Source organism: Stegodyphus dumicola, chromosome 3 (genome assembly GCF_044657685.1).
Source record: "Stegodyphus dumicola isolate Sdum_Otavi_A_Nest chromosome 3, ASM4465768v1".
NCBI classification, from domain to species: domain Eukaryota; kingdom Metazoa; phylum Arthropoda; class Arachnida; order Araneae; family Eresidae; genus Stegodyphus; species Stegodyphus dumicola.
The window spans coordinates 91,340,910-91,357,816 of NC_140770.1; the positions used below are offsets into that span (position 1 = coordinate 91,340,910).

A 16,907-nucleotide genomic window follows, 5' to 3' on the forward strand; every position below is an offset into this window, starting at 1 on the left:
ATGTTATTTCTAAAACTGTCCGAATTTTATGTTACAGACATTAAGTAAAGGTTTGATACTTTGGTCGTCTGTTCATCCATCTGTGAAGTGGGTTAAAAGTCATTTACCTGAGGTAATATTTTTAAATTTTGAACTTATTTTATTCCTCTTCAGTTGTTACGATCTTCTTAGCCCTCCTCATAATTCCTATCCTGCAAAAAATGTCTTCAAGATAGAAATGTATAATGTAAGACATATAGATGTAACTGCATTATTATACACATTTTCATAAAAAAGCAACATAATTTATAATTCGTTGTACTGTTTTCTGTAAATTTCAGCCTGTTGTTAAGTTTTATTCTGTTTATTCCTGCTATCTCATTTGATAGTTATTAAAATATGATTATATTTACATGAGGTTATTTTAGAGTGTGCATATTTACATGAGAATATTTTTATGTGAATGATATAATGCATACATGTGCTTTAATATTTCAAATTAGGAAATAACTTCAGTTTTCTAATAATTACCTTTTTCATAGTATTTTAATCTAAAAAAAAATTTTGTATGAAATTAGATTTTTATTTTATATATTTGTCTTTTTTATTTATGTTATGTGACAGGGATTTCTTAGAAAATTTTAATTTGTATTAATTAAATTTGAGTTATTTGAAAAGGTAAAAATTTAATTTTACTCTTAAAATTTTAATTAGCTGAATTTTAAGTGTGTGATGGCTTATATGATTCACTCATAAGCTATCAAATCATTCAAAAACAAACATAGGAATTTGATATTCATTTTAAGCTACTCCATGAAAAGTTTCCTTTAAATGCAGAGTGCATTAATTAATGTTAGAGATTTATTTGTTGATTCAACATTTTAATGTATATTATAGAATAGAAATAGCAAACGAGAGGTTTTTGGCATTTTTTGCATCATGATTGCACTATTTAGAAGCAGAACAGTTGTATATGAAAAAAGAATTTTTTAGTTAAGTTATCCTTATGCAATGGTTTAAACTTATATTCTGAGCTCAAATGAATTCTTTGTATTTCTGTTATTTTAAATAAATTTTATTTATTGATGTATGTTGTAGCATTTCTTTTTGCCATTTAATTTGTACATTTCAAAATTCTAACTTCTGTTTCTTTTTGCTCACTAAATTATTCTGGTACCAGAAATTAATATGTTTTTACCCAGCATGTACAGTGTACCAAGAGAGGGCTAGCATCTTTGATCTCTGCTCATCGAGACGGATCCAAGTTTCTTTATCTGATAATATTCTGACTAGTGGTTCGCAAATTACGACTTTTTTTTTTTTTTAATTTTTTTTTTTTTTTTTTTTTTAAAGCTTAATTATTCATCTTAGTGTGTTACATCAGTTCTCACAGCGTAGTGTGTATCATGGTGAGTGTGTTGACATCAGTTCTTACAGTGTAGTGCTCATTAGTGCGTTATAGTGATCTGTTCTAATTGTGTTGTGCCTTCGCTTTTGGATTACCTAATTCAACAGATGAAATACATAGAAGATAAACGACCAAGGATTTCCCAGCTGAAAAGAGCAATTCACATAGCAGTGTGACGTAGCAGTACGAATCAGAAACTTCGGTTTTCTCAGCTGAAACCAACAATTAACGTAGTAGTGTGAGCTAATTAGTGATACAATGATAGTGTTGTGCGAATACAGTGTTCTACAGCGTGTGTGTGTAGTACTCAGCACTATTAGTGCTTAATAAATATTATTGTGTTTATTTCATAGAGAACAAAGGAAGCGCAGAAGAAGCCCTGCAATCAAGGTAGGATTGTTTTAATTATCCGGTAAACAAAATATCCGATAATCCTACGAGCAATAATTAAGATTGCATTACATTTACACAATAGCAGTCACCTAAATAGCATCAGGGTAATAATAGCTGTTTAAAACTTATGATTTTGTGCGTTCAATAAGAAGCTGGTAAATTAGCTGCGTATTCATTCCTTAATCCTGTATACCACCCTCCTAAATATTAGCAGTTTTGCAAGGATTCGTTTCAGTGATCATATCTTGTATATTTTCCTGTTTTATACATTTAACTATACTTATATTTGTGAGTGTTTATATATCAGTAAGTGCTAGTTTTTTTTTTTTTTTCCCCTTGATGTGCGTTATATAACTATGGCTTACAATAATTTAACTAATTAAGTATTTATGCTGATATTTTGTGTTATATACTTCTAGCTAATAATAATAATTTAATTGATTTAGTTTTGTATACAGAGAATAGTTTCAGCGCTTATATTCTGTGTGATATCATGTTCTATACCTTTATTATGCGGCCCATAGACTTAATCATTGATCTTTACTAATTAAGCAGTGTACAGCGTTACTGCTACTTTATTAATTGAGCAGTGTGTTACCTGTCATATTTGATTGAGCTGAGTATTTGTCATATTTAATTCAGTCATATTTGATTCAGTGATCGTATCTTGTATATTTTCCTGTTTTATACATTTTACCATACTTATATCTGTGAGTGTTTATATATCAGTAAGTGCTAGTATCTTGTGTAATGTATTTCTAGCTTACAAAAATTTAATTAATCAAGTTTTCCCCCTAATGTGTTGTATAATTATATAATTCTGGCTTACAATAATTTAGCTAATTAAGTATTTATGCTGATATTTTGTGTTATTTACTTCTAGCTAATAATAATAATTTGATTGAATTAATTTTTATACAGAGAATAGTTTCAGTGCTTGTATTCTGTGTGATATTATGTTCTATACCTTTATTATACGGCCCATAGACTTTTAATTGATCTTTACTAATTAAGAAGTGTACAGCTCTACTGCTACTGTTTTAAATGAGCAGTGTGTTTTCTGTCATATTTGATTGAGCAGAGTATTACTTGCATTACTTGTCACTTTCCCAGATTGAGCAGAGTATTCCCACTATCCTGATCGAGCAGTGTATGACCAGTGCTTATGTATACTTATACAACTTTCATGCAACTTATCTAGCGGCATTTCTACACTGGTAAATACACCAAAATACCCCTTGATTGCTATACTCAACTTCATCATCACCCATATTCCTTCCAGCACAAACCAGCACTATGCCTGATGCAGAAGCGTCAGTGCGCCTTTGCAAATTCGACGCAGCAACAATCGTATTAACTGAAAGTCTTAATTACGAACAAAAGATTAATACACTCTACGAGAAAGCCAAAGACATTGGCACCAGTACAAAAAATAACAAGTACCTGTTACCGACAGAGCAAAGAAAGAAACTATTGGCCATTTTAGACGCCTTCCGGACTCTAGCCACCAGAGGACCTGCTGCCACTCCACCTCCAGCTAAAACCAACACAGGTGTTAATACTGATTCAGGACTCTCCTACTCTCCACCTCAACCAACAATACACCCAGCAGCAGCTCCGGTTATCGAGCGTTCCTACGCGCAAGTGGCATCACATTCTACGAAACACACACTTCTTATTTACCCAAAAGAAGACTCGAACGCCACAAGGAAAGTACTAAAAGAACACCTGAACGCCAAATTCCCTCTCCCATCACTAGGTGTAAAAATACACTCAGTTAGAAATATCCAGAAGGAGGGGATTGCTGTTGACTGCGCCACCAAAGAGGATCTCACCCACCTCACAAAGACACTAGAAAGCACGCAAGGCAAACAATTTGCCAAAACAAAACTGCCAGCAGTCAGACTACCTAGAGTCGCAATCCACGACGTAAAACTAGACGTCACCAAGGAGGACATTGAACGGGCACTAGGCTCTGAACACAACCTTACCAGCAGCACTACAAAAGTCTTATACCGGCTAAAAGATAAAGCAAATAGTGTCAAATGGGTGCTGGAATGTCAGCCATCAGCCTTCCACCGCATCATGCAATACCCCAGATTGTATCTTGGCTGGAGAGTGCACTGAATTGCTGAATTCTTCAACACCAGACGATGCTTCCAGTGCCAGGAATTCGGGCACACGCAGCAAGACTGCAAGAACAAAGTCTACTGTGCGTACTGCTCCGGAAGCCACAACGTCAAGAACTGCAAATCCGGGATGGCCACCTGCATCAACTGTGCAGACTATAACTACAGAAGTAATAACAAAATATCCTGCGCCTACCCCGCCTATGACATCTCCTGTCCCATCTACAGCAGGTACATTGAAAGAATCAAACGCAGCACAACCTATGAGTAATAGCACTGCAGACATCCATCAATCTATGCCTAGAGACCACAACAACCAAGTAACATTTAGCCCCATAAAATGCGTCCAGATTAATCTACAAAGAGCGCAGGCAGCGACATCTCAAGCAGTCATTCATGCAACATCCTACGATGCAGATCTACCCCTGATACAGGAACCTTATTGTAGAGAGGGTCAAGTAGCAAGCCTTCCCATATCGTGGAAAGTCTATCAGCGTAAATCAGAAACTAACGAAAAATCCCCCAGAGCCGCAATAGCATGCACCAACCCATCCTGGTCTCCAATAGTCATCAAGCAAGAACGAGACTTCGTTGCCATCTTACTAGCATTCAATAACGCACAGTACATAATAGCTTCAATTTACTCTTCCCCAACGGACAGTATCACTGGCACCACCTCATACATTCTTGACACCATACAACGATGCCCTTCAACCCCTCTGCTTCTTAGTGGTGATTTTAATGCGCATAATACCATATGGGGATATGCAGATACTACGACGAAGGGACAGGAGCTTGAGGACTTTCTGGCAGCCAATAACATTCATCTATTAAATACATCCGATTCCCCACCTACATTTGATAATACCTATCATGTGGGCTGGCCAGATCTCACCCTCTGTTCAAGCAGCATCGCAAACCTAGTGCAAGACTGGACTGTGGTCGATGATGAGAGCTGCTCCGATCACAAATACCTTCACTTTCTCATAAACTGTGACACGAAAATCACAGTCCTACGTAGGTACAGGCCTCCAGGCAACAAGATCCGCCCCCTCAGTCGCTCCTTCACACGCATCTTAAGTAATAAGGAAAACAACCTTGCGCTTCACAACAGCCCAGAAGGCATGGAGATTTTCACAGACCGACTACTTGAAAACCTTAAAGCAGCCTGTAGTGAACTACTCCCCACACGCGGAGCGAAGAAAATACAAGGAGTTAAGTGGTGGACGAAAGAGCTCAGACAACAACGGCAAAAATGCAGAGCTATCAGACGCCGCATACGTTCCACCACCAAAGAAGACAGAAAAATCCAGCTATTGGCGACATTCCGCAAGGAGCGAGCTCTTTACAAAAACAACATACTAGCGGCCAAAATTACCAGTTGGAGGAAATTTTGCACCGAAAACAGCAATCCGTATGGAATCCTCCACAAGCTAGCCTCAAGTAAAATATATCAGCCAGCTCAAATCTTCATGCAGCCACCAAATACAAGCAACGACAATCCAGTACAAAATACAGCCACCACAATCCTCAATGAAGTCTTCCCCACAGACAACGCGGAGGAAGATACGCCAGCACAGAAAATTGTTCGCATGAATACCACCATCCCACCGACTCCACATGATATACCATTTAGTGACAAGGAAGTCAAGCAAATTTTCCAACACCTACCCCTGAAAAAGGCCCCCGGTCCAGACGGCTTGGACTATAGCATCATCAAAGTTGCATACAAAGCACGTCCCTCCTTCTTCTACAAATTCTTTAACCAACTGTTTGACAACCAAATATTCCCGCAGGCATTCAAGAAAGGACAAGTTGTCCTATTCCTGAAAAAGAATAAAAGCCCGCAAGACCCGCGTTCTTTTCGCCCGATATGCCTTTTGCCAACCCTGGGCAAAATTTACGAGAAATTAATTGTTAACAGACTAAAATATCATCTCCATAGCAACAATCATCTCAGCCCCAGGCAGTATGGCTTTCGCACTGGTCTGTCCACTACGCATGCCCTCTGCAAAATTCGTGAAACAATTCAACGCAATAGCACCACAGGTTTCCATACAGCTTTCATATCCATTGACCTCCAGAGTGCGTTTGACACACTCTGGTGGCCAGCGATAAGACAGGCCCTCCGAGACGCACAGTGTCCATCCAACCTCTTCAGCGTTTTTAGTAGTTATCTAGAGAATCGTAGTCTTCTCATAGCCATCAACAACGACACTACCTTCAAAGTGCAAGAAAGTGGATGTCCCCAAGGCTCTTGTGCTGGACCGATTCTCTGGAATTTAACATTCAACTCTGTACTGGATGCAAACTGGCCACGACATACAAGTGTCATCGCCTACGCAGACGACGCAGCTCTTCTTGTCAAAGGTCGCACTCGTGCGGAACTCGAGAAAAACGGCACCGAAGTCTGCTTCCTCCTCGCCAATATCTGCAGCAACTTAAAGCTTACAATCTCTACCGCAAAGTCATCAGCAATAATAATACCCAAAGCAGGCACGAATCCAACGCGCCGCCCCTGCATCAAACTACAAGGAGCCAACATAAAGATTGTCCAAACTCTAAAATACCTAGGTGTAATCTGGGATAAAAAACTAACCTGGATCCCTCACATCCAAGAACTAAAAAACAAAACATCAGCTATTGCCAGAAAGGCCCGCGCCTTCCAAGGTAAAAACTGGGGTCAGAATCATCATATTCAGAAGATCCTCTACCATGTGGTAGCTGAAAAAATAGTCTTGTATGCTGCTGCCGTATGGGCCCAACCGATGGGAGGACGAAAGATCAAACATCTTACATCTCTTCAACGACCATTCGCCCTGAATCTCTGTAAAGCGTACCGCACCACAGCCACCAGCTCAGCGACAGTCCTTGCAGGGCTCATTCCACTCCACATACGGGCAGAACAAGAGGCAGTGTACACCACCCTCATATACCTCCACAAAGATGCAACATTTGGCAACATAACATACAGCCCTCTGCAATTTCAAAGCCCAGGTAACACTCTTCACACTCATCCTGCACGTAAAGGCACAGGAATAAGAATTAACATCTCACGGATACAGCCACTGTCAATGACGCGAGTTTCAAGGGATACGCAAATATACACCGACGGCTCTAAGCAGGAAGATGGAGTAGGCAGCGCCTTTGCACACTATGACAAAGGAAGAATCATCCATGTATGGAAAGGATGCCTTGACTTAAACAACAGTGTGTTCCAGGCGGAGGTGCAAGCAATTATAACCGCGGTAGATTACATTTTCAATAATAATATAGAACGGGCGAAAATTTTCACTGACAGTATGTCAACGCTTCTAGCACTAGATAATCACAACCACACCTCGCCCTTGATCATCAAATTACAACAACTTTTACAGCGCAACCCGCAGAAACATCTCTCCTTAACATGGATCAAGGCACATGCAGAAAATGAGGGGAATGAAGCAGCTGATAGCCTGGCCAAGCAAGCAGCCACTGATCCAGAAGCTGAAAAAATCACAATCCCAGCCCCTCCTTCCTACCTCAAAAGGCTATTACGGGGTCAAGGCCTAAATCTTTGGCAGGAAGACTGGACGCACTGCACAACTGGAAGACGTACATACAGCTATCTCCCGAAAGTCAGCACTGAACGCAACATTGCAATAGCTCCTCTTACGGCTTATATTACGGGACACGGCCCATTCCCGACCTACTTCAATAGACATGGCATAACAACCACGGACATATGCGCCTGCGGAGCGGAAGGCTCCCCAGACCACTATGCTTTTGAATGCCATCTGACAGCAGGAAATCACCTCCCTCTTCCTATCAACAATAGTGAAGCTTATCACCGCTTCCTTATAAAGCACAAACCGGCAGTAAATACAATTTGCAAAGTTGTTAACAAGCTCAAGAGAATGGGCCAAGATTTGTGCTCTCCTCATTAACCAAAACTCTCAAGACATGATACACTAACTAAGTCAGCATGCAGTTCCACATTCTCAGACACATAAGACTACTCCTAAAATTTACATAAGTCCCTATTACAGACACCTTTCAAATAATGCACAATCAAATGTATTTAACATTTCCTCTTCTGTATATGCATAATACTAATTTTTTTTAAAATTTTTATTTATTTTATTTTATTTTATTTTATTTTTATTTATTTATTTATTTTTTTTTTATTATTTATTTTTTTTTCCCTATGAGCCTGTATTTTGATCCTATTATTTTGTAACTGTATTTTTGTATCTGTATATTTAATTTGTATTTTATTAGAATTTTATTGTGAATGTGCAAAATTACCATAGCAAATTGCAACAACAAATGTCAAAACGGTAAAACGAATGCAATCTGCCCTTGTATGGCCATGTAAATGATCTTGTTAACATCCTAAAAAGCTCCCGAGGCGGCCTCTTGAGGCCCCAGGGAGTTGTTCCTGGTTAGTGGAGGGCGCGGGACACATGCCTGTTTACCTCTGTTAGACATCAGGCGTCCCCGTCCTCCGTTACCAACCAACCAACCCAGCATGTACATTTTTTGATTATTTCTACTACAATTTTAATCAAAAGCAAACAAGTGAATACTGACTATTCTTAGTTATAATAATTTGCAGATTTTTCTCAAAAGTACTTGTAATACTTTGTGTAAAAGAAACAGGTATTGAATACTTGGAAATATACATGGCAAATTATTTACAATATTGACATATTCTGACTTACTTGTGTAATGCTTCATGTAGGTAAAGGAATACATCTATCGGTCATAGATATGAAATTGCTGCACGATAGGCATATAGTTTTTAAAGGGGTCTTATTGCTTATTCTTTTGTGAATTTGAGCTGTATGTATATAATAATGTAATACACTAATGTTAGGAACACATTTTATGACCTTTTTAACATCATATAAAATAATTCGATACTTTTGTAAATAGTTTGAAAAAGCTATTGTAGCTTACAGCATTTATGTTCTATATTCTTTTCTAGATTGTTGCCAAACATGCATTCCAGAGAGGGAATACACATTCTGATGTTGACCATGAGACTATGAGGTTGAGTAAAATGTTTTTATTTCTTTTTTCCTTCTTTTTTTTTTTTTTTTTTTTACATCACTGTCATTTTTTATAGACTTTGTAAAATGATAAAAATTACCATTTGTTTTTTTAAGTACTGACATTTATTTCCATTTATTGTAGCTTACTCGATAATATTTCGTTATGATTGCATATAAAATTTTCAGAAAATTCTAGCTATTTTCGTATTGATCAGCAAGTCTAATGTAATGATTTTATGAATTTCATTTTTTAACATTTCATTTTTCATTTTTTATCATATTTAATGCATTTTCATTGAAGCATTTTTTTTTTCTGTGCATCTTATTTTAAAATTAAATTCAGAAATTCTGAAATCTAAAGAGTAATGTTGAAACACTCTTAAAAGGATTTTAGAGCTAAAGCCAGTTTTTGTACTCACCTCCCCCCAGATTTAGAGGTTAGTAATCTGCAATATTTCTCAAATACCATTGAATATCATAATCCTAAATTGTTTGTGAGTCATTTTTGGGCATCTGCATTTAAAACAAGTAGTTTTCATATTAACTGAAACCTTATGTTCTCCGAGATCATTCTCTTTGTTTTCTTATTGTAATCTGGTACACATGTGCTTGCTGCTTCATCTTTGTGCAATTTAGTTTGATCATACAACTTTGGTCTGCTTATTCTTCATTTTATGATTTCTGTCATTAAGGTAATGGTGCTTGTAATTACTATTTTTTTTAATCTCTCTCTGATAATGAGGTTTCCACTTTCTTTTTTAACTGAATATACCAGGTGTGTAAATATGAAATTGGAATATTTGTATAGAAAATACACTCTTTTGCAAAAAAAATCGAAGCACCAAAGAAGGACTTTTGCGATCGTGACAAAATATGGTAGGCCAAAACATCTTGATTGATCAAATGAACAGGAATTGCAATCATCAGTGTGCATTTCTAGTGCGTAATTTGTAAAGTATAAAAACAGTAACAGAGGTGGAAAATTTATCTTTTTTTGTTGCTGTCATTGTAATTCCATAAAGAAAAAGTTTTAAAGTTGCCCTTTACAACAGTATCAAAGACCTTACAGACAACTAAATGACTTCGAACGTGGTCTCATTGTAGGGTTGCTTGAAGCTGGGTGGTCATACTGAGCAATAGGCCGCCACCTGCAGCATATGTGGTGATCCACGGTTTGAAAATGGAATCTGAATCAGTGCAGATTCATGCACTAACCTAGTGCTTCGCATTAGATTAGTGCACAAATTATTCTGGTTCTAGTAAAAATGTACTTTTATTTACACAGAAAAAACACACAGCAACATTCTTAATGAAAGCTCATTCTCCTATAACATACTTTTTCCTACACACAGGTTGCGCATGCGCATTGACAATTACCAAAGGAGCTTGGCAGATACTGCCATCTGTTGGATAAACTATTTGCTACATATTCCTCCCACCTGAATTTACTGGGAGGTAAATTCACATCTGTTTAGTATAACATATGCATAATAGTACAGTATATAATATTGAAGTATAAAATTATGCCTACCAAGATGTTTTAATTAAATTGAAATACAAATTACCTGGAGATGCAGCATTCCATAATTTCTAGACATGCTAACAGATAATACTAAATCTAGAAAAATAAAAAACAAATCAAATTATTTCAAAGTGTTCAAACACACAAAAAATTTCACAGACGTATCACTGGTTTCACAGTTCTACCACTGCTAGTAGTCATAGGAATATTTTCATTAATGTCCTTTTGGACTGAATTATCCAGCTCAAGTCTGTATAGTCTTTATACTGGTCTTAGAAACTCAGAAGTCTCTGTTTTTATGAGAGCAAGTCTTATTTGTCCATCACGACCAGGTATCAGCTTTATGACACGCGCCAGGTTCCAGAAAGCATGTTTCTTGTTATTATCTTCCAGTAGAACAATTTCACCTACTTGGAGAGGTTTAGCTGTGATCAAACCATCACGATCAACTATAGGTCTGAGGTCTTTAATTTTATCATCGTTCACACACTTAAATGATTCTCTTTGAATTAATAACATAAGAGTTATCTCAGCTCTTTCAATTTCCGAAACTGACAAAATTTTGGAGGTTTCGTTTGTAATTCTTCATAATTTAAAGTAAAACCTAAGAATCCAACCTAACATGCGTACAATTTTCTTTATAGATGAAAAGTACCTGTAATACCAATTGTCAGGTTTAGAATCTTTTTTAAGAGTTGTCAATACTGATTTACGCCTTTCTGAATTTATGATCTCTTTGTCTGGAAAATCGGTGCCTCTTGACCATGACGATTCTGGTTCTAGTGAAAGTGTTCTAATTTCTTGAACACGATTCCAAAGGAAAGTACCCCATCGTACATCTCGCTGAATCCAGCACAAAGCGGTTGTTGAGTCAGTCCAGAAGAATGTTCTTAAATTTTTTATGTCCAAGTCTGCAAAGACCACACGTCCAAAGCGTGCTCCAGTTAAGCAGGATAATAATTCCAAATGAAGAATGGATGTACTCTTTAAAGGCGCAACTCTAGTGTGTGCTTGCACAAAACTTAGATAAACCTTGTTTTCGGTCTTCACTCTTAAGAAAATACAGGTAGCATAGGCATGCTTGCTGGCATCGGTGAAAATATGAAGACTCACATCTTCATTAACTGCTCAGTCAATATTAAGCCACCTAGGAATTTTGAGTTCCAGTTCTTTTACCCATTTCATGGACTTCTTTTCTAAATGTTCAGGCAATTTTTGATCTCAATTTAATTGTAATTTCCAGCACTCTTGCAATATCAACTTTGGGAACAGGGTAACGGAAGAAAAGAAGCCTACTAGGTCAAATAACTTATGCGCGTAAGAAATAAATGTTCATTTACTCGCGACAATTTCCTCTTTCTTTAGTGACTCAATTTTACAGGAAAGAGTGTCATCCTTTAAATCCCAGTTTAACCCTAAAATACGAACGGGTTATCTAATTTAGAGTTGGAAATTATTTCGGTTTCACAATTCGACTGCTGTCCTCTAAGATTAAACTTTGCCAGTGACAATAACATTCTCGATTCTAGTGCGAATCTATTCAATTCTTCAACATTCTTAAAAATAGTCAGGCAATTATCAACATAGAAGGACTCCTTCGAAATATTGGCTGTAGCTGCAAACTGATCTGGGGCACGATTTAAATGATAGTTCGAAGTAGCGGCTAACAAAAATGGACTAGAGCTAAGCCCCAAAACCACGCGACAATGTGTATAAATTTTTGTATTCTCTTTTTCTGCACCTTTCCAAAAGACATGTAAATAATCTCTATCCTTCTCTCTTATACCAATCTGCAAGAAGGCTTTCTCAATGTCTGAAATTACTGCAACAGGATATTTCCGAGAAGGATTCAGCAATGTTGGAATTATTTCTAATAGGTTGGGATCTATCTCAAGACAGTCATTTAACCTTTTAACTGTCATGCCCGAGATAATCTCGGGCACAGCACTGGTGTTCGAAAATGTCACGCCCGAGTATTACTCAGGGTAATTTTTTTTTGAGTGCATCGTATTGTTATACCCGAATATATATCGGGAGACGTTTATTTCAGCTTCATCTCTTTGTCAAACCCGACTGTATTTTGGGAAAAGTTAATGTGCGCTCAGTTCAATAGATGACAGCACTTTACTGAAGATTTCAAAGGTTAGAGGTTATTTGGTTCAAGGTGCATGGGATCTTTTTGTTGTAAAATAGCATCCAGTTCTTTGAAACGTTATATAGATGATTTAGATTCTTTAACCGAAGATGAAGGATGTGTGTTTGATGAGCAGTATTCATGATACTTCCATGGTCAGCCTCAAAACTAAAAAATGGCGATATACTCAAGCCGAAGATTGTTTCTAATTACGGTCTAACTATGGGTGGTGTAGATTGCTGTGATCAGGAAATATCCTTTCATCCAACAATCCGAAAACGTCGGAAAAAATATTATAAAAAGATATTTTTACATTTACTAGACAAGGTACTCTGGAACTCATATTTGCTCTATAAAAATGTAGTTGGGAAACGTATTACATTTTTAGAATTTCGAATCCAAGTTGTAGAAGAGCTTTTACATAAATATGATGATGCAGCTTCTAAACAAAAGAATGTTGGCAGACCACCTACAATAGATAACCCTGCCCGTCTTACTGAACGACATTTTATATCCCATTTTCCTCCTATTCCTGTGAAACGTGAGCCTACAAGACAGTGCAAAGTGTGTTGTTTGAAAAAGGATAAAAATGGGGAAAAGATAAGGAAGGAATCACGATTCTGGTGTAGTGATTGTGGAGTTGGTTTGTGCTTGGAAAAGTGTTTCCAGTTGTACCACACAAGACTGAATTACTGGACTACTAATAGGTATTCACTTATATTTATTTATGTTTTAGAAAATAGTTAATTTTTTTCATTTTTAGAAAATAATGCTCCACTAGAAGCGAACTTTGCAACTGCCATGTTGAGTGACAGCCGCTCAAAGAAAATATGCAGTGGCTACAAAACTTTAAAAATTTTACCCATGTACGTCAAAATATCAATTTTTAACTACTTAAGTATATTTTATTTTGTACTAAACATTTGGTTTTTGCAATAAAAAAATTTGACAACTTGTGTACCCAAATCATCAAAATAACTTGACAGTTAAAGGGTTAAGAAAAGTTCTCCTTTGGCGTGTGCTGAAGCATTAAAAACTGGCCTTACTTGCATAGTTTCACTAGATTCTTTAAAAACAGGCCTATGAGGCAAATACATATGCTCCAACTGCTACGGATTCTCCGTAGTTTCTACGGAAATTCATGATAATACGAGCTACGAAAAGTATGGAAAAAAACGATGGATTTTACAGAAACAGAGTAGGAGAACCAGTACGCAAAACGGAACCAACTAATTCATCCGATGATTGGCTGAATACTTGTATCATCATATATCACGTGTTGAGTGCGTTGCTGGTTTTTAAGAATAGCCAATCATAGATCAGAAACTCCTACCGTTAATGACTGGTCGATATTCCCCCCCCCCCCGCAACATCTGGTCTTCCAGGTTCATTGCTACTGCGTGATTAGCTTGCCTTTAGCTCCATTGCTTGTATTACGGCGAAAGCTTAATGTGTGTCTTGTGAACTAGGATTCAAGTGGAAGTTTTTTAATAATGCTACCTCAAACGAAAAAGCCAAAATTATCAAAGCAGAAATTTAAAGATTCATATTCTTCAGAATTTCCATGCATTAAAGCATCCGTAATTTCTGTGAATCAAGGCAGATAGCCCTCGAGTGCTTTGCCGTAATTTAATAAACCAAACAAAACCAAACCAATTTCTGTGAATCACGCACACTGCAGTGTATGCAACAAAGACTTCTCAGTTGCACATGGCGGAAAAGATGACTGTAAACAGCATGTTTTTTCTGGAAAACATATAGAACTTGGCACTGTAAAATCTAAAGAAATAACAAATTTCTTAATAAAAGATGACGAAACAGGTCCTATAGAAGCTGAATGCTATTTTGTTCGATTTTTAATTGAACACATTCTACCGCTTTCTGTTTTGAATAATTCCAAAGACCTTTTCAAAGCAATGTTTCTGGATTCTGCTATAGCAAAAAAATTTAGCTGCGGTCATACCAAAACTGCTGTTATTGTGAAAACGCTTGCAGAAAGTACCGTTGCCGATATTATAAAATCAGTGTGCAATACGTCGTTTTCTCTAAGTACTGATAGAAGTAATGATAACAATGATAACAAACTGTATCCATTGATTATAACATATTACAGTAAAGAAAAGGGGAGTGATAATTACGTCATTGATTTCAATTTTAGAGTGCACGAATAATACCGGGGATGGTATTTTTAATTGTATAAATGAAAATTTTAAAAGCAAAGGTTTAGAATGGAAAAATTGCTTATCATTTTCTTCAGATAATGCTAGTAATATGATTGGAAAGTTCAAAGGTGTAGCATCGTTTATCAAAACGCATCAACCAAGTATAATCTTCCGAGGTTGTCCATGCCACCTCTTGCATATAGCTGCAAAAAAGGCTACTGAAAAATTAATTGGCTCAGAAATCGAAATGTTGTTAATAGATATATATTTTTATTTGGAGAAAAGTTTAAAATGGAAGCATAGCTTCAAAGTTGCTCAACAAATTTTGGGACAGAACGCAAAATCTCATAAAATTTTGAAATATTGCAGTACAAGATGGTTGTCTCTTTTAGAATCTATAACAAGGATTTTGGAACAGTGGGATGCCGTTATAAATTTTTTTGGAGATCAACCAGATAATAATGAGAATGAAGGAAAGAGATTGCAGAACATTAAAAAAATGTTACAATCACCTACCACCAAATTGTACTTGTTATTTTTGAAAAATACTTTACCTTTGTTTATAACAATAAATATTAATTTGCAACAACAAGCTCCTTATATACATAAATTGAGAAGAGAACTTGTTGAACTTTTAATGAATGTATTTGTTAGATTCGTAAAACCATCAGTAATTTCTAAAGAAAATGAAAATTTAACTCTAACATCTCTTTCATTTCAAAAGTATAGTAAACAAAAAGAAAATGAAAATTTAGTGATTGGTGTGGAAACAAGACTTATATTTAAAAAATGCTTAAGTTGAATGAAAGTGAAGTAAAATCATTTTTCAATTCTGTGCGAGCTTTTCTGTAACTGCATGTTCATATATAATAGATAAATTTCCACTAAGTGATTCATTTCTAAAACATGCTGAAGTTGCTGACATCGACTTGAGGACTGAAGTTTCATTTTCATCTGTTCTTTACTTTTCCATCCATTATTGATAAAAAATATCTTAATCAAGTGGAAACTGAATTTTCCATGTATTAAGTAGATGATTTGAAAGAAGTTGTAGATTTGCGTATTGATATAGCATGGGGAGAAATTGCCAAATTAAAAAATATGAATGGATGTATTGAATACAAAGTATTGCCTACTGTAATTCTTGCTTTCTTAATAATACCTCATTCAAATGCAGCTTTCGAAAGAATTTTTTCTACTGTTGAAAAAAATCAGACCAAATTTCAACCAAATTTAGGTCCTAAAACTCTCAAAGCAGTTTTGATTGAAAAAATAAGTATGCAGGCAAATGAAGAACTGTGTTAGAAAAAAAAAAATTCTCAAAATCAGAACTTAAGCTTGCTAAGCATGCTACATATAAATCTTTTTTGCATTTGTAAATTATAAGTATTTTTTAATACTAATATGTATAACTCTTGGTTATTTAAATTTTATTTCCCTGCAGAAATCAAATCCAGAATAAAGATATATGATTTATGGATTCTGATTTTTTCTGATTAGTAGTGATTTTAAATACTTTCTTTCTTCATATAATAGTAGATTTAGATAGTCTATAATAGATTTTCATATAATCATAGATACATGTGTGAGGAGTTAAATGAAAATTTCTAATTAAATGTGCATATACTTTACAAGTACATATAATTTTTAATTATTCAATTTTATATGTATATGGATTTTAAATGTAACAAAATTGATTACAATCATTATTTAAAAATTAATGAAGGGTTAATTACAACATGCATTACACGGGCATTTTCAAAGTTATGAAAGTGTCGTTTGCACATTGACTACTGACAAGTTCTGCTGCAGGTTGGGTCTATGCAAATAGTGCACTCTATCTACTTCATCTTCTGTTACCTCTTCAATAATTCGTTCCTTCAACCAAGTATCAAATACTTCCTGATAAACTTTAATTTGGTTCGAATCTAATAATTTCCTTCGCGTATTAGTCAGGCGTTTTTCTGCCAACGTTTTATTATTAGACAATCGAGAGGGGTCCAATACCCAAGGTAATGCAGTTTCATATCTCCCGTCTGAATCCAAATTCAAATTTTCCTCAAAATACTGCATGGTCTCCTCATGAATTTCAACTTTCTTCTTAGACTCAACTGGGTCATTTTTATCAATCACGTCTAACTTCT

The 16,907-nt window shown here is 35.9% G+C and overlaps 1 protein-coding gene across 3 annotated transcripts in view; it reads left to right on the top strand.

The window, feature by feature from the left end:
- The window catches only part of shtd (anaphase promoting complex subunit 1), a 221,328-nt gene that overhangs the window by 133,157 nt on the left and 71,264 nt on the right, over positions 1-16,907 (top strand). For all 3 annotated transcript variants that reach the window (XM_085813065.1, XM_085813067.1, XM_085813066.1), the window contains exons 34-35: positions 38-112; positions 8,879-8,943. In XM_085813065.1, coding sequence (XP_085669191.1) covers positions 38-112; positions 8,879-8,943 — 140 coding nt within the window. The remainder of the gene's footprint in view (positions 1-37; positions 113-8,878; positions 8,944-16,907) is intronic.